The sequence below is a fragment of the Gigantopelta aegis genome, chromosome 11 (genome assembly GCF_016097555.1).
Source record: "Gigantopelta aegis isolate Gae_Host chromosome 11, Gae_host_genome, whole genome shotgun sequence".
Classification (NCBI taxonomy): Eukaryota; Metazoa; Mollusca; class Gastropoda; order Neomphalida; family Peltospiridae; genus Gigantopelta; species Gigantopelta aegis.
Window position 1 is genome coordinate 5,457,579 of NC_054709.1, and position 17,889 is coordinate 5,475,467.

General features: G+C 42.6%; 1 protein-coding gene across 1 annotated transcript in view; it reads left to right on the top strand.

Moving 5' to 3' along the window:
• Nucleotides 1-17,889, top strand: part of LOC121385670 (tax1-binding protein 1 homolog) — a 36,132-nt gene that overhangs the window by 3,898 nt on the left and 14,345 nt on the right. The window contains exons 4-10 of the mRNA XM_041516436.1: nucleotides 581-790; nucleotides 2,332-2,475; nucleotides 9,996-10,226; nucleotides 10,623-10,760; nucleotides 11,769-11,897; nucleotides 13,578-13,763; nucleotides 16,108-16,249. Of these exons, the coding sequence (XP_041372370.1) occupies nucleotides 581-790; nucleotides 2,332-2,475; nucleotides 9,996-10,226; nucleotides 10,623-10,760; nucleotides 11,769-11,897; nucleotides 13,578-13,763; nucleotides 16,108-16,249 (1,180 nt within the window). The remainder of the gene's footprint in view (nucleotides 1-580; nucleotides 791-2,331; nucleotides 2,476-9,995; nucleotides 10,227-10,622; nucleotides 10,761-11,768; nucleotides 11,898-13,577; nucleotides 13,764-16,107; nucleotides 16,250-17,889) is intronic.

Genomic DNA, 17,889 nt, shown 5'->3' on the forward strand with positions numbered 1-17,889 from the left:
TCAAGAGGGGTGGGTCGCTCTGAAGTATGTGGCGTAATTAATATGATTGCTTTTATAGTGTAGTGCATGTTATGACATTGATAGATTATGTCACATCCTTTCACCCCTTTTGAAGAGTATAAGAGTAAATTCAACTTAATTCACCAGGCTCACCCTGCTCATGCCAAATTAACCAAATGCAAATGTTTATACAAAGTGGCTACAACATTTAGTGGTTGGATAATAAAATGTTGGATAATAAAATTAGCACTTTTTCAAACACGTACAAGGAAATACTCAATCAGGGCTAGTAGCTCTGGCAGTCGGCAAATTTATTTTAAAAACAATTGACGAAATAATTTCATGTAATAATTTTATATTTTGTTAGAAAGTAACTGGGTTTCTGCACATTTTGAAGTTTAATACCTAATTTGGCAAGCTTTTCTGCTTACCCAGAGCTAACCCTGCTTTATATATTTAAAAAATTGGCTAAAATTAAATAATTTTCAGTGTGAGCTCTTGTTCATGCATTTTTTGTGTGTGCGAAAGACAGTTTTATCATGTTTTAATGGGGTTTTTTCTCCCCCCTCCCCCCATGCAGCTGAAAGAGAAGATGGAGGAGGAGATAAAGAGCCTGGTGGACAAGGTGCGGATGTTGAACAAGTCTCTCGATAAGGAGAAGAAGCAGAGGAAGAAACTGAACGACGCATTGCACGCCAGCGAGGCAAAACTCGAGGAGATGCTGTCCGAGTCGAACGACATGACGCTGGTGCATGACGAACTCACGGCCAAGATCAACGCTCTCACAGAGGTCAGGCACACTTTCAGTCCTGGGCCCCGTTCCACCAAACGATCTTAGCACCAAACTCACCTTAGTGCTGTGTAATGTAGCTATGCACTTAAGGTGATCTTAGGGCTAAGATCGCTTTGTGGAACGGGGCCCTGGTTTTGTTTTTGTCGGACATGTGGTTCAGGCTGGTGCACGACGAACTTATGGCCAAGATCAACACTCTCACAGAGGTCAAGCACACTTTCATTTCCTCAAGTTTTGTTTCGGTCTGATTGAACAACTCTTAATCCTAGGGCTAACCTCGGTACCCGATCACAAATATTAACATTTCCAAATGTGTGTTTTATAACCTTCCATTTCTGGCTCCATATCACTCTCCTAAGACTAGTTCAAGGAGATTAATTTTTAGCTCCCCTTATGATCATAATGATGTAAATTTAAAAAAGAAAGAAAAATAAGTTATACAAAAGTAATAAATATCAGTGCTCATTATGGTGATATCTGAAATGGCTCTGCATAATGTAAAAAAAAACACCACTGAAGTACATTGATTAATTAATTAATCATCGGCTATTGGATGTCCAACATTCTGACTCGGAGGAAACCCGCTACATATTTTTTAGTGCAGCAAGGGATCTTTTATATGCACTTTCCCAACCGTCTGAGCCAAATCCCGCCCCAGCATAATGTAAGTGAAGAGAGCAGATAATAATTCCCCTCAATTTGTTTTCACAGTGAGATCTTTTATTTTCGAAAAAAATAATATATCCAATATTTGGGCCCATACAGTTGTTTTTATTCTAAAGATTGAAAGTGGGGACAGTATGTAGCTCAGTTGGTAGAATACTTCTGTGAGGCACTTGCATCATATGTTTTTTTCCCATTCCAACCAGTTCCGCATGACTGTTTTACCAAGGGTTGCGGTATATGTTCTCCTGTCTGTCAGAAAGTGCATACAAAAGATCCGTCGCTACTAATGGAAAAATATAGCGGGATTCCTCTAAGACTATATGTCAAAATTATCAAATGTTTGACATCCAATAGCCAGTGATTAATAAATCAATGTGCTCTAGTGGTGTCATTAAACAAAACAAACTTTAACTCATAGACAGACAGTTTCTCATTCTTTTGTATGTATGTATGTACAGAAGTTATAGATAAATGTTTGGTGCCCATTACAGTGGCAGTCCTCCTATATGTGGAGTGGGAACCAAATAATCTGAACAAGTGTAGCCGTAAACGCATGTCCGACGCCATGTAACTGTAAACAGGGCTACCTCTGGGTGAGAATTTATTTTTGCCATATCAAATATTAAAAAATTGCAAATCCCCAGTTATTTTGTAATAAAATAACAATTATTACATGAAATTTATTCGCCGAATTAAAATAAAATTCACAGATTGTTTTTGAAATTCGCATTTATCGAATTTGGGGAGTGCCAGAGCGAGCCCTGGTAAATAAAATGTGTTGAGTGCGTCATTAAATAAAACATTTCCTTCCTTCTTTCTCTTCTACAGACAAAGCACCTGGCAGTGATTCATGTCTAACGTTTAACTTTCAGAGTAAAAGCGAGGCCGACAAGAGTGTTGAGAAGACCCAGGAGGAGCTGTTGATCCTGCAGGTGAAGGTCAAGGTTCTCCAGAGTGAGAAGGACGAACTGGATGGGAAGAATCGCACCATCACCGAGGAGATGGAGCTCTACAAGGTGAGTGGGGTCTTTATGATCGGTCTTCATCATGGGCTAGATGAAACTCTACAAGGTGAGTGGGGTCTTTATGATCGGTCTTCATCATGGGCTAGATGAAACTCTACAAGGTGAGTGGGGTCTTTATGATCGGTCTTCATCGTGGGCTAGATGGAGCTCTACAAGGTGAGTGGGGTCTTTATGATCGGTCTTCATCGGGGTCTGGGCTAGATGGAGCTCTACAAGGTGAGTGGGGTCTTTATGATCGGTCTTCATCGTGGGCTAGATGGAGCTCTACAAGGTGAGTGGGGTCTTTATGATCGGTCTTCATCATGGGCTAGATGGAGTTCTACAAGGTGAGTGGGGTCTTTATGATCGGTCTTCATCATGGGCTAGATGGAGTTCTACAAGGTGAGTGGGGTCTTTATGATCGGTCTTCATCATGGGCTAGATGGAGTTCTACAAGGTGAGTGGGGTCTTTATGATCGGTCTTCATCATGGGCTAGATGAAACTCTACAAGGTAGTCTTCATCATGGGCTAGATGGAGCTCTACAAGGTGAGTGGGGTCTTTATGATCGGTCTTCATCATGGGCTAGATGAAACTCTACAAGGTAGTCTTCATCATGGGCTAGATGGAGCTCTACAAGGTGAGTGGGGTCTTTATGATCGGTCTTCATCATGGGCTAGATGAAACTCTACAAGGTGAGTGGGGTCTTTATGATCGGTCTTCATCGTGGGCTAGATGGAGGTCTACAAGGTGAGTGGGGTCTTTATGATCGGTCTTCATCCTGGGCTAGATGGAGCTCTACAAGGTGAGTGGGGTCTTTATGATCGGTCTTCATCATGGGCTAGATGGAGCTCTACAAGGTAGTCTTTATGATCGGTCTTCATCATGGGCTAGATGGAGTTCTACAAGGTGAGTGGGGTCTTTATGATCGGTCTTCATCATGGGCTAGATGGAGTTCTACAAGGTGAGTGGGGTCTTTATGATCGGTCTTCATCATGGGCTAGATGGAGTTCTACAAGGTGAGTGGGGTCTTTATGATCGGTCTTCATCATGGGCTAGATGGAGCTCTACAAGGTGAGTGGGGTCTTTATGATCGGTCTTCATCATGGGCTAGATGGAGGTCTACAAGGTGAGTGGGGTCTTTATGATCGGTCTTCATCATGGGCTAGATGGAGCTCTACAAGGTGAGTGGGGTCTTTATGATCGGTCTTCATCATGGGCTAGATGGAGCTCTACAAGGTGAGTGGGGTCTTTATGATCGGTCTTCATCATGGGCTAGATGGAGTTCTACAAGGTGAGTGGGGTCTTTATGATCGGTCTTCATCATGGGCTAGATGGAGTTCTACAAGGTGAGTGGGGTCTTTATGATCGGTCTTCATCATGGGCTAGCTGGAGCTCTACAAGGTGAGTGGGGTCTTTATGATCGGTCTTCATCATGGGCTAGATGAAACTCTACAAGGTAGTCTTCATCATGGGCTAGATGGAGCTCTACAAGGTGAGTGGGGTCTTTATGATCGGTCTTCATCATGGGCTAGATGAAACTCTACAAGGTAGTCTTCATCATGGGCTAGATGGAGTTCTACAAGGTGAGTGGGGTCTTTATGATCGGTCTTCATCATGGGCTAGATGAAACTCTACAAGGTGAGTGGGGTCTTTATGATCGGTCTTCATCGTGGGCTAGATGGAGGTCTACAAGGTAGTCTTCATCGTGGGCTAGATGGAGCTCTACAAGGTAGTCTTCATCGTGGGCTAGATGGAGCTCTACAAGGTAGTCTTCATCGTGGGCTAGATGGAGCTCTACAAGGTAGTCTTCATCGTGGGCTAGATGGAGCTCTACAAGGTAGTCTTCATCGTGGGCTAGATGGAGCTCTACAAGGTGAGTGGGGTCTTTATGATCGGTCTTCATCATGGGCTAGATGAAACTCTACAAGGTAGTCTTCATCATGGGCTAGATGGAGTTCTACAAGGTGAGTGGGGTCTTTATGATCGGTCTTCATCATGGGCTAGATGAAACTCTACAAGGTGAGTGGGGTCTTTATGATCGGTCTTCATCGTGGGCTAGATGGAGGTCTACAAGGTAGTCTTCATCGTGGGCTAGATGGAGGTCTACAAGGTAGTCTTCATCGTGGGCTAGATGGAGCTCTACAAGGTAGTCTTCATCGTGGGCTAGATGGAGCTCTACAAGGTAGTCTTCATCGTGGGCTAGATGGAGCTCTACAAGGTGAGTGGGGTCTTTATGATCGGTCTTCATCATGGGCTAGATGGAGCTCTACAAGGTGAGTGGGGTCTTTATGATCGGTCTTCATCATGGGCTAGATGGAGCTCTACAAGGTGAGTGGGGTCTTTATGATCGGTCTTCATCATGGGCTAGATGAAACTCTACAAGGTGAGTGGGGTCTTTATGATTGGTCTTCATCATGGGCTAGATGGAGCTCTACAAGGTGAGTGGGGTCTTTATGATCGGTCTTCATCATGGGCTAGATGAAACTCTACAAGGTAGTCTTCATCATGGGCTAGATGGAGTTCTACAAGGTGAGTGGGGTCTTTATGATCGGTCTTCATCATGGGCTAGATGAAACTCTACAAGGTGAGTGGGGTCTTTATGATCGGTCTTCATCGTGGGCTAGATGGAGGTCTACAAGGTAGTCTTCATCGTGGGCTAGATGGAGGTCTACAAGGTAGTCTTCATCGTGGGCTAGATGGAGCTCTACAAGGTAGTCTTCATCGTGGGCTAGATGGAGCTCTACAAGGTAGTCTTCATCGTGGGCTAGATGGAGCTCTACAAGGTAGTCTTCATCGTGGGCTAGATGGAGCTCTACAAGGTGAGTGGGGTCTTTATGATCGGTCTTCATCATGGGCTAGATGAAGGTCTACAAGGTAGTCTTCATCATGGGCTAGATGGAGTTCTACAAGGTGAGTGGGGTCTTTATGATCGGTCTTCATCATGGGCTAGATGAAAGTCTACAAGGTGAGTGGGGTCTTTATGATCGGTCTTCATCGTGGGCTAGATGGAGGTCTACAAGGTAGTCTTCATCGTGGGCTAGATGGAGCTCTACAAGGTAGTCTTTCATCGTGGGCTAGATGGAGCTCTACAAGGTAGTCTTCATCATGGGCTAGATGGAGCTCTACAAGGTGAGTGGGGTCTTTATGATCGGTCTTCATCATGGGCTAGATGAAACTCTACAAGGTGAGTGGGGTCTTTATGATCGGTCTTCATCATGGGCTAGATGAAACTCTACAAGGTGAGTGGGGTCTTTATGATCGGTCTTCATCATGGGCTAGATGGAGCTCTACAAGGTGAGTGGGGTCTTTATGATCGGTCTTCATCATGGGCTAGATGAAACTCTACAAGGTGAGTGGGGTCTTTATGATCGGTCTTCATCATGGGCTAGATGGAGCTCTACAAGGTGAGTGGGGTCTTTATGATCGGTCTTCATCATGGGCTAGATGAAACTCTACAAGGTGAGTGGGGTCTTTATGATCGGTCTTCATCATGGGCTAGATGAAACTCTACAAGGTGAGTGGGGTCTTTATGATCGGTCTTCATCATGGGCTAGATGGAGCTCTACAAGGTGAGTGGGGTCTTTATGATCGGTCTTCATCATGGGCTAGATGAAACTCTACAAGGTGAGTGGGGTCTTTATGATCGGTCTTCATCATGGGCTAGATGAAACTCTACAAGGTGAGTGGGGTCTTTATGATCGGTCTTCATCATGGGCTAGATGGAGCTCTACAAGGTGAGTGGGGTCTTTATGATCGGTCTTCATCATGGGCTAGATGAAACTCTACAAGGTGAGTGGGGTCTTTATGATCGGTCTTCATCATGGGCTAGATGAAACTCTACAAGGTGAGTGGGGTCTTTATGATCGGTCTTCATCGTGGGCTAGATGGAGCTCTACAAGGTGAGTGGGGTCTTTATGATCGGTCTTCATCATGGGCTAGATGGAGTTCTACAAGGTGAGTGGGGTCTTTATGATCGGTCTTCATCATGGGCTAGATGGAGTTCTACAAGGTGAGTGGGGTCTTTATGATCGGTCTTCATCATGGGCTAGATGGAGTTCTACAAGGTGAGTGGGGTCTTTATGATCGGTCTTCATCATGGGCTAGATGGAGCTCTACAAGGTGAGTGGGGTCTTTATGATCGGTCTTCATCATGGGCTAGATGAAACTCTACAAGGTAGTCTTCATCATGGGCTAGATGGAGCTCTACAAGGTGAGTGGGGTCTTTATGATCGGTCTTCATCATGGGCTAGATGAAACTCTACAAGGTAGTCTTCATCATGGGCTAGATGGAGTTCTACAAGGTGAGTGGGTGGGCTAGATGATCGGTCTACATCATGGGCTAGATGAAACTCTACAAGGTGAGTGGGGTCTTTATGATCGGTCTTCATCGTGGGCTAGATGGAGGTCTACAAGGTAGTCTTCATCGTGGGCTAGATGGAGCTCTACAAGGTAGTCTTCATCGTGGGCTAGATGGAGCTCTACAAGGTAGTCTTCATCGTGGGCTAGATGGAGCTCTACAAGGTAGTCTTCATCGTGGGCTAGATGGAGCTCTACAAGGTAGTCTTCATCGTGGGCTAGATGGAGCTCTACAAGGTAGTCTTCATCGTGGGCTAGATGGAGCTCTACAAGGTAGTCTTCATCGTGGGCTAGATGAAACTCTACAAGGTGAGTGGGGTCTTTATGATCGGTCTTCGTCATGGGCTAGATGAAACTCTACAAGGTGAGTGGGGTCTTTATGATCGGTCTTCATCATGGGCTAGATGGAGCTCTACAAGGTGAGTGGGGTCTTTATGATCGGTCTTCATCATGGGCTAGATGGAGCTCTACAAGGTGAGTGGGGTCTTTATGATCGGTCTTCATCATGGGCTAGATGAAACTCTACAAGGTGAGTGGGGTCTTTATGATCGGTCTTCATCATGGGCTAGATGGAGCTCTACAAGGTGAGTGGGGTCTTTATGATCGGTCTTCATCATGGGCTAGATGAAACTCTACAAGGTGAGTGGGGTCTTTATGATCGGTCTTCATCATGGGCTAGATGAAACTCTACAAGGTGAGTGGGGTCTTTATGATCGGTCTTCATCATGGGCTAGATGGAGTTCTACAAGGTGAGTGGGGTCTTTATGATCGGTCTTCATCATGGGCTAGATGAAACTCTACAAGGTGAGTGGGGTCTTTATGATCGGTCTTCATCATGGGCTAGATGGAGCTCTACAAGGTGAGTGGGGTCTTTATGATCGGTCTTCATCATGGGCTAGATGAAACTCTACAAGGTGAGTGGGGTCTTTATGATCGGTCTTCATCATGGGCTAGATGGAGCTCTACAAGGTGAGTGGGGTCTTTATGATCGGTCTTCATCATGGGCTAGATGAAACTCTACAAGGTGAGTGGGGTCTTTATGATCGGTCTTCATCATGGGCTAGATGAAACTCTACAAGGTGAGTGGGGTCTTTATGATCGGTCTTCATCATGGGCTAGATGGAGCTCTACAAGGTGAGTGGGGTCTTTATGATCGGTCTTCATCATAGGTGAGTGGGGTCTTTATGATCGGTCTTCATCATGGGCTAGATGGAGCTCTACAAGGTGAGTGGGGTCTTTATGATCGGTCTTCATCATAGGTGAGTGGGGTCTTTATGATCGGTCTTCATCATGGGCTAGATGGAGCTCTACAAGGTGAGTGGGGTCTTTATGATCGGTCTTCATCATAGGTGAGTGGGGTCTTTATGATCGGTCTTCATCATGGGCTAGATGGAGCTCTACAAGGTAGTCTTCATCGTGGGCTAGATGGAGCTCTACAAGGTGAGTGGGGTCTTTATGATCGGTCTTCATCATAGGTGAGTGGGGTCTTTATGATCGGTCTTCATCATGGGCTAGATGGAGCTCTACAAGGTAGTCTTCATCGTGGGCTAGATGGAGCTCTACAAGGTGAGTGGGGTCTTTATGATCGGTCTTCATCATAGGTGAGTGGGGTCTTTATGATCGGTCTTCATCATGGGCTAGATGGAGCTCTACAAGGTGAGTGGGGTCTTTATGATCGGTCTTCATCATAGGTGAGTGGGGTCTTTATGATCGGTCTTCATCATGGGCTAGATGGAGCTCTACAAGGTGAGTGGGGTCTTTATGATCGGTCTTCATCATAGGTGAGTGGGGTCTTTATGATCGGTCTTCATCGTGGGCTAGATGGAGCTCTACAAGGTAGTCTTCATCGTGGGCTAGATGGAGGTCTACAAGGTGAGTGGGGTCTTTATGATCGGTCTTCATCGTGGGCTAGATGGAGCTCTACAAGGTAGTCTTCATCGTGGGCTAGATGGAGCTCTACAAGGTAGTCTTCATCGTGGGCTAGATGGAGCTCTACAAGGTAGTCTTCATCGTGGGCTAGATGGAGCTCTACAAGGTAGTCTTCATCGTGGGCTAGATGGAGCTCTACAAGGTAGTCTTCATCGTGGGCTAGATGGAGGTCTACAAGGTAGTCTTCATCGTGGGCTAGATGGAGCTCTACAAGGTAGTCTTCATCGTGGGCTAGATGGAGCTCTACAAGGTAGTCTTCATCGTGGGCTAGATGGAGGTCTACAAGGTAGTCTTCATCGTGGGCTAGATGGAGCTCTACAAGGTAGTCTTCATCGTGGGCTAGATGGAGCTCTACAAGGTAGTCTTCATCGTGGGCTAGATGGAGGTCTACAAGGTAGTCTTCATCGTGGGCTAGATGGAGCTCTACAAGGTAGTCTTCATCGTGGGCTAGATGGAGCTCTACAAGGTAGTCTTCATCGTGGGCTAGATGGAGGTCTACAAGGTAGTCTTCATCGTGGGCTAGATGGAGCTCTACAAGGTAGTCTTCATCGTGGGCTAGATGGAGCTCTACAAGGTGAGTGGGGTCTTTATGATCGGTCTTCATCGTGGGCTAGATGGAGCTCTACAAGGTGAGTGGTGTCTTTTTATCTTGGGGCGGGATGTAGCCCAGTGGTAAAGCGCTCGCTTGATGTGGGGTTGGTTTGGGATCGATTCCCGTCGGTGGGCCCATTGGGCTACTTCGTGTTCCAGGCAGTGCGTATATCAAAGTCCATGGTATGTGCTATCCTGTCTGTGGGATGGTGCATATAAAAGATCCCTTGCTGCATTAAGAAAAATGAAGCGGTTTTCCTCTGATGACTACGTGTCAGAATTACCAAATGTTTAACATCCAATAGCCGATGATTAATTAATCAGTGTGCTCTAGTGGTGTTGTTAAACAAAACAAACTTCTTTTTCTTTATCAGTCTTCATCATGGGCTAGATGGATCTCTACACGGTAAGTGGTGTCTTTATAGTCAGTCTTCACCACAGACAAAATCAAGACAAGCTGGCCCTTGAATTTAGAAGATACGAAAATCTGTGGGGCCTGGTAGGGGGACATGTTATTGCTTCAGCTGTAATGCTTGTTGAATCACCTTTTCTTGCCCAGTCCTATCTGTCAAAGTCTGAGAACTCTGCATCGGAATATGTGCACGAGATCGATGTTCTGAATTACTGTTTCAATAATCTTCTTTTCCTCCCCAGTCTCATCTGTCAAAGTCTGAGAACTCTGCGTCAGAATACGTTCACGAGATCGACATACTGAAGGCGCGCCTCGACGAACACAGCGCGACTGTCACGGAACTTCGTGGCCGCCTGGAGCAGAACGAACAGCTGGTGACGAAATACACGGAGGAAATCTGCTGCCTCAAGTCTCAGCTTCTCCAGGAGTCGCAGAAAGTGGAACATCAAGTCAACGTCACTCAGTCCGAGAAGGTATTTTTCACTCAAATCTGTTTTTCATTCAGTCAGCTGGTAGAAAGGTGCCCGCAACATTTAGTGCAGCACCATGCCGTCGTCTAGCACCATCTTGCCTTAACCTGTGCCATGCTGCCCTGAGATTAAAAAAGCCTTTTTCAATAATTCTAAAATTGCCTTGATGAAAAAATTTATTGTTAATTAATAAAAATATCTGTTATATATTTTGCCATTCATTTATTAAAGCAAGAGCATTAATTACATTTATGTTTATTTCAATTTTTTTTCATTGTCTTTAATGCAAAAAACGTGCCCTGAAACTGGTGAAAATGTCCCCAAAGTCTACCATGCCTTGCCAAATTTCTAGGGAAAACACTAAGTTAAAGAGAACGAACGTTTTGTTGCATGTTTCAGGAGAATGTTCGGTCGTTGGTGGAGAAACTGCAGAACGTAGAAGACCAGCTGGAGGCGGCCGAGGGAAGGAAGGAGATGATTTGCAGCGAACTCGTCTCCTACAAGGATGCGCAAGACAAGATGTCTTCCGATCTCGCCGTAAGTCGGAACTCGTCACGGCCTACACAGATTTATCCAGGCAGTCTGTGTGTCCGAATATAGGGCCTTTTCCCCCCAAAAGTGGCACAGAAAATTCCCAATTTGTATGCTAAAAATGTCCCAATATGTGTGTGTGAGTGTTTAATATATGTCTGTTGTAATAAATTAATTTAACAGTGGTGTACTGCATCATTCATTGGCCTGAAAAAATAGTGTTGTTAATTCTCAGCCACATGGATTTGAGTAACGCCACAACATACTAATTATTACTTTAGTGTTATGTAACAGTGACACGTTATCAACCTCTTAATAATATCACGTTTTTAATAAAACATACAGTTGTTTCGTTTAAATTTTATTTCTGGATGTAGTAGTGTTTTATATTAAAATATTATAAATGGAACCAGAATTTGAATGCGGAATATGGTGTTCAAAAAGTTAAGAAATCTACCAATAAATGTTCTTTTCACCTGTTTTTACCAAACTTCTTACTTTTCCGCAGGGAAGGAAGAAGTCGGTTTTTCTACATTTTGAATTCTAGATTAGGGCTTGAATTGATTGTTCATTCCTCAAAGATTATGGTATCATATGCTACTCTACATTAATGTTTTAATCTAAGAGCCAGATGGCATTTACTACTTTTTTTGGTATAGATTGTATGAAATGTTTTAGTTGCCAAATGAAAAAAAATGGTCGTATATGCGACCAAATCGGTCGGATTACTATACATAATTTTACGTTGTCGGAGGGTACTGTAAGCTGAAAAGTAAAAGCATCACGTTGTGACATCACCACACTGAAAAACTTGCATGCAGAAAAATAGCTCATTGATCAACCTTTTTTTTTTCCCAGGGTGCTGAATACCCACACCTGATTCATAGTTGTTGACAGTATCTGAGTATGGTCAGTTTTGTTAAAACTGGTCACCCTTCGTTAATTAGCCGTTAATTACATCAGTGTGCCGACGTTTCGTTAAACAAACATACATCCTCTTCTTGCTGTTTGCAGTCCAGCCGGTCCGACTGTTTGAGCATGAAGGAACAGATGGTGAAAATGGAGCAAGACTTTCTAACAGAGATCGATGTTTTGCAGAAAGAACACAAATCTGTGGAGAGAGACCTCGGGAATGTTCTTAAGGTAGCTACATGTTTTGGGTGTGTCTGTATGTATGTAGTGTTGAGAGAGAGAGAGAGAGAGAGAGAGAGAGAGAGAGAGAGAGAGAGAGAGAGAGAGAGAGAGAGAGAGAGAGAGAGAGAGAGAGAGAGAGAGAGAGAGAGAGAGAGAGAGAGAGAGAGAGAGAGAGAGAGATAGAGAGAGAGAGAGAGAGAGAGATATATATATATATATATATATATATATATATATATATATATATATATATGAAGGGAGGGAGAAATATGGAGAGAAGGAGAGATTAATGATGTACAGATTATGTAGTTGCATGTTGATTATGGAAAAATGGATTTTGCACCTTACATAATTCACACAATACAGAGTTTTATTTCTAAAATTTTGACTTGATGCCCATGGCTTTGACTTTGAATTTAGTGTCTTTTTACTTTAATACATCTTATTAAGCTGTGTTAGAGTAATACTATACATATACTTGTATTTATTCAAATTATTACTTTCCAAATAGCTGTAGTTTAACATGTGCTGAGGTGTCCAGTAGTCCTTTCCAAATAGCTGTAGTTTAACATGTGCTGAGGTGTCCAGTAGTCCTTTCCAAATAGCTGTAGTTTAACATGTGCTGAGGTGTCCAGTAGTCCTTTCCAAATAGCTGTAGTTTAACATGTGCTGAGGTGTCCAGTAGTCCTTTCCAAATAGCTGTAGTTTAACATGTGCTGAGGTGTCCGGTAGTCCTTTCCAAATAGCTGTAGTTTAACATGTGCTGAGGTGTCCGGTAGTCCTTTCCAAATAGCTGTAGTTTAACATGTGCTGAGGTGTCCGGTAGTGCTTTCCAAATAGCTGTAGTTTAACATGTGCTGAGGTGTCCGGTAGTCCTTTCCAAATAGCTGTAGTTTAACATGTGCTGAGGTGTCCGGTAGTGCTTTCCAAATAGATGTAGTTTAACATGTGCTGAGGTGTCCGGTAGTCCTTTCCAAATAGCTGTAGTTTAACATGTGCTGAGGTGTCCAGTAGTCCTTTCCAAATAGCTGTAGTTTAACATGTGCTGAGGTGTCCAGTAGTGCTTTCCAAATAGCTGTAGTTTAACATGTGCTGAGGTGTCCAGTAGTCCTTTCCAAATAGCTGTAGTTTAACATGTGCTGAGGTGTCCAGTAGTCCTTTCCAAATAGCTGTAGTTTAACATGTGCTGAGGTGTCCAGTAGTGCTTTCCAAATAGCTGTAGTTTAACATGTGCTGAGGTGTCCAGTAGTCCTTTCCAAATAGCTGTAGTTTAACATGTGCTGAGGTGTCCAGTAGTCCTTTCCAAATAGCTGTAGTTTAACATGTGCTGAGGTGTCCAGTAGTCTTTTCCAAATAGCTGAGGTTAACATGTGCTGAGGTGTCCAGTAGTCCTTTCCAAATAGCTGTAGTTTAACATGTGCTGAGGTGTCCAGTATTACTTTCCAAATAGCTGTAGTTTAACGTGCTGAGGTGTCCAGTATTACTTTCCAAATAGCTGTAGTTTAACATGTGCTGAGGTGTCCAGTAGTCCTTTCCAAATAGCTGTAGTTTAACATGTGCTGAGGTGTCTAGTAGTCCTTTCCAAATAGCTGTAGTTTAACATGTGCTGAGCTGTCATTAAACAAACATTCCTTCTCCTTTTGTACACAACCCCCCTCCCAAAACTTCCTCTCTTTTCTTTGTTTTTAGGAGAAAGAAGAGCTGCAAGCAAAGGTTTGCCAGCTACAAGATGACCTTGAGAAGATGCAAGATAACCTTGACAGCACGTCGGCTCCGATCTATGCACTGAAGAAAGCGAATGATGTGTTAAAGGAGCGACTGGACAGTGCGAAAAGGATTATTAATGAAAAGAATGCTGAAATAGTTAAACTGCAGGTACGACTTTAGTTACTTATGGAACTTGTGTTAATTAATAGTAACGTCACACAGTAATCAGAGCTTTTAGATTATGGTAGCCCCACTCCCATGGCTAGTGATATTCAATGTTGGGCTAGTAAATAACTACTATTGCCATGCCCGACAGAGCTTCTAGATTATGGTAACCCCACTCCCATGGCTAGTGATATTCAGTGTTGGGCTAGTAAATAGCTACTATTGCCATGCCCGACAGAGCTTCTAGATTATGGTAGCAGCACTCCCATGGCTAGTGATATTCAATGTTGGGCTAGTAAATAACTAATATTGCCATGCCCGATAGGGCTTCTAGATTATGGTAGTCCCACTCCCATGGCTAGTGATATTCAATGTTGGGCTAGTAAATAACTACTATTGCCATGCCCGACAGGGATTCTAGATTATGGTAACCCCACTCCCATGGCTAGTGATATTCAGTGTTGGGCTAGTAAATAACTACTATTGCCATGCCTGACAGGGCTTTTAGATTATGGTAACCCCACTCCCATGGCTAGTGATATTCAATGTTGGGCTAGTAAATAACTACTATTGCCATGCCTGACAGGGCTTTTAGATTATGGTAACCCCACTCCCATGGCTAGTGATATTCAATGTTGGGCTAGTAAATAACTACTATTGCCATGCCCGACAGGGCTTCTAGATTATGGTAGTCCCACTCCCATGGCTAGTGATATTCAGTGTTGGACTGGTAAATAACTACTATTGCCATGCCCGACAGGGATTCTAGATTATGGTAACCCCACTCCCATGGCTAGTGATATTCAGTGTTGGGCTAGTAAATAACTACTATTGCCATGCCCGACAGGGATTCTAGATTATGGTAGCCCCACTCCCATGGCTAGTGATATTCAGTGTTGGGCTAGTAAATAACTACTATTGCCATGCCCGACAGGGCTTCTAGATTATGGTAGTCCCACTCCCATGGCTAGTGATATTCAGTGTTGGACTGGTAAATAACTACTATTGCCATGCCCGACAGGGATTCTAGATTATGGTAACCCCACTCCCATGGCTAGTGATATTCAGTGTTGGGCTAGTAAATAACTACTATTGCCATGCCTGACAGGGCTTTTAGATTATGGTAGCCCCACTCCCATGGCTAGTGATATTCAGTGTTGGGCTAGTAAATAACTACTATTGCCATGCCTGACAGGGCTTCTAGATTATGGTAGCCACTCCCATGGCTAGTGATATTCAATGTTGGGCTAGTAAATAACTACTATTGCCATGCCCGGTGGCTAGTGAAAACAATTTGTCAAATGTTGCAGTTAAGTGTATTTTGTAAATATGAATATCCTGACCTCACCCCAAACTCCCAATGTTGGTGTTTTTAACCTCTTACCTCCCTCTTTAGCTGACATAACTGATTATTAGTATAATTGAGTAAAATTGTATTAACTTAAAGTAGGGCTAGTGAATTTTTAATCATGGCTAGTAAATTTTTTAAATCACTGATCCCATGGTTAGTGGATTTTATAAAAATTCTAGAATCCCTGGTAATTAACAAAATGTTATCTAAAAATGTTACTATGGGAAAGATGTGGCCCAGTGGTAAAGCGTTTGCCAGATGTACGGTCGGTCTTGGTTGGACAGCCATCGGTGGACCAATTAGGCTTTTTTTTTCATTCCAGCCAGTGCACCATGAATAGTACAGTATATCAAAGGTTGTGGTATATGTTGTTCTGTCTGTGGCATGGTGCATATAGATAATGCCTTGCTACTAAACGGAAAAATGTAGCAGGTTTCCTCTCTAAGACTGTCAAAATTACAAAATGTTTAACATCCAATAGCCGATGATTAATAAATCAATATGCTCTAGTGGTGTCGTTAAACAAAACAAACTTTAACTCTACAAGTAAAATTCATCAAGTGTCTATGCATGTTTTTTTTAAAAAATTGCTTTGAGTGGGGACGTGGGTTCGACCCTCAAATGCTACCCTCTGTATATTCAGTTAGTATCTCTAGGCGTTTAAAATACAAATACTGAGGCAAAGTCTGTTATCTAAAACAAACTATTTTTGCCTCAGCATTTGTCCTGAATTGCAAAGGCTGTTATGATTTTTCACACAAAAACTAAAAAATTCTTTCTACAAGGGGCTGGATTTAGCCCAGTCGGTTGAGCACTCACCTAAGGTACTAGTGTCGCAGGATCGAACTACCTCAGTAGATCCATTCAACTGATTTTTTTTCTTCTTATTCTGTTATTAGCTGAAATAAACTACTTTTGCCTCGGCGATTGTGTATGCATTGTTCTGAATTGTGAGGGATGTTATCATTTTAAAGTTTTTTTGTTTTTGTTTTTTAGAAGTATCACACCCGTAGTCATCATGAGTTGACGCGAGAGGTGGAAGACTTGAAGGAGAGGATCCAGATGTGTACGGAGGAATACAAACGCCTGTATGTCGAAAACAAGAAGTGTCGAAAACGATTCGACAAACTGCTGCAGAGTAAGTGGTCATCCTTTAGGAGATAACCATATGGAGTTTTTTTTAGATTTGCAGGTGTTATTGTCTATTTGATCCCACAAATATTCATTTTTGACCAACTGCATTAGCCTGAGGTAAAAAAATGAAACATTTGGGGGAGGGGGGCATCAGATAGACAATAACACCCACAAATCTAAAAACTCAATATGGTTATGTCCATTGTAAACTGAATCGTTTTTCTACGGAACTAACTGTATATTTGATATATAACGGGTGCAGCCATTTTGTACCATCCCAGTGAATACGCCCTCTGGCGAGCTGGTGGTTATTTAATACCTAACGTGTCACGTCAGGAATTAGTCTTCGAACTGAAGAAACCAAACACACCTGATTTTTTGCGGATGCATCGCAATGTTCTGTAATAATATCCATCCCAGTATCACAGCAACGTGTATATGTGGTTTATTTTTCAATACAAAATAAACCACCATTGTCAAAGTGTTGAAATAACTATTACGTTTTGTACATAAATTAACCCACGTACTGAAATAATAGTTGGAGTGTTTTCTTGGTTAATTGGTCTTTTCTTTCCGTGGCCTGTACCTGTGGTTCTTGATTGGCAGGTGTATATTTAGACGGTCCCCAGACACTGTGTCTAGACACACTAAAAAGACGTGCCTCTTTTATTAAGATCACAGGTTATTGTGTGATAATCTCAAATCGTAATGGACATTACCAGCTGTGCTGCTTTATTACTGTAAGTAATTCTGTAAAACCCTTGATTAAGTTGACTTTCCCATCTAAAATCACAAAACTGACCAATTACGTAGTCACAAAGAAAAGAAAATTATCACTTGGGTATCGTGAGTGGTCGTTTTTGCTAGAATATATCCTACCAATAGGCCTAATAATGTGCATTTTTTCTTTGGATTTTTTAAAAGAAAAAAATATGATAACTCCATTTCATTATATTGATGCAAATTGAAATATATTTAGTTAAATAGTTTATTATACTATCAAGTCATTTATTTTGTTTTACAAGTTAGGTTGATGAAAGCGAAGCGCCCTGTTGTAAATTAGAGCGTTTGTTTACACTGTGTTTAGAGAAGTTGGACGGAGCTGACGTCACTTCGCTCCAAGCTATACCACCGGACGTCACAAAAACAAAACAAAATGGCTGCCCCCAGTTAGCAGGAATAATCATGTTTTTTTTATTAACTTTAAAATTACGCGTGTTTCATTTGTTAAAAGTGTCAGTATGTGTTGGTGGTCTGGGTATGCATCTTTCCAACACATAAGGCTCTTGTTGGAGTTTAGTCTACCTTTAACTATAATATGAATTTCCTAAATTGAGACACATTTATAAAATGAAAAAACAGAGAGAAAAATGCGCGATCATTTTTATCAAGGGTCCATGATTTCTAAACTTAAAACCCCCCAAACTGCTGCAGAGTAAGTGGTCATCCTTTAGGAGATAACCATATGGAGTTTTTTTTAGATTTGCAGGTGTTATTGTCTATTTGATCCCACAAATATTCATTTTTGACCAACTGCATTAGCCTGAGGTAAAAAAATGAAACATTTGGGGGAGGGGGGCATCAGATAGACAATAACACCCACAAATCTAAAAACTCAATATGGTTATGTCCATTGTAAACTGA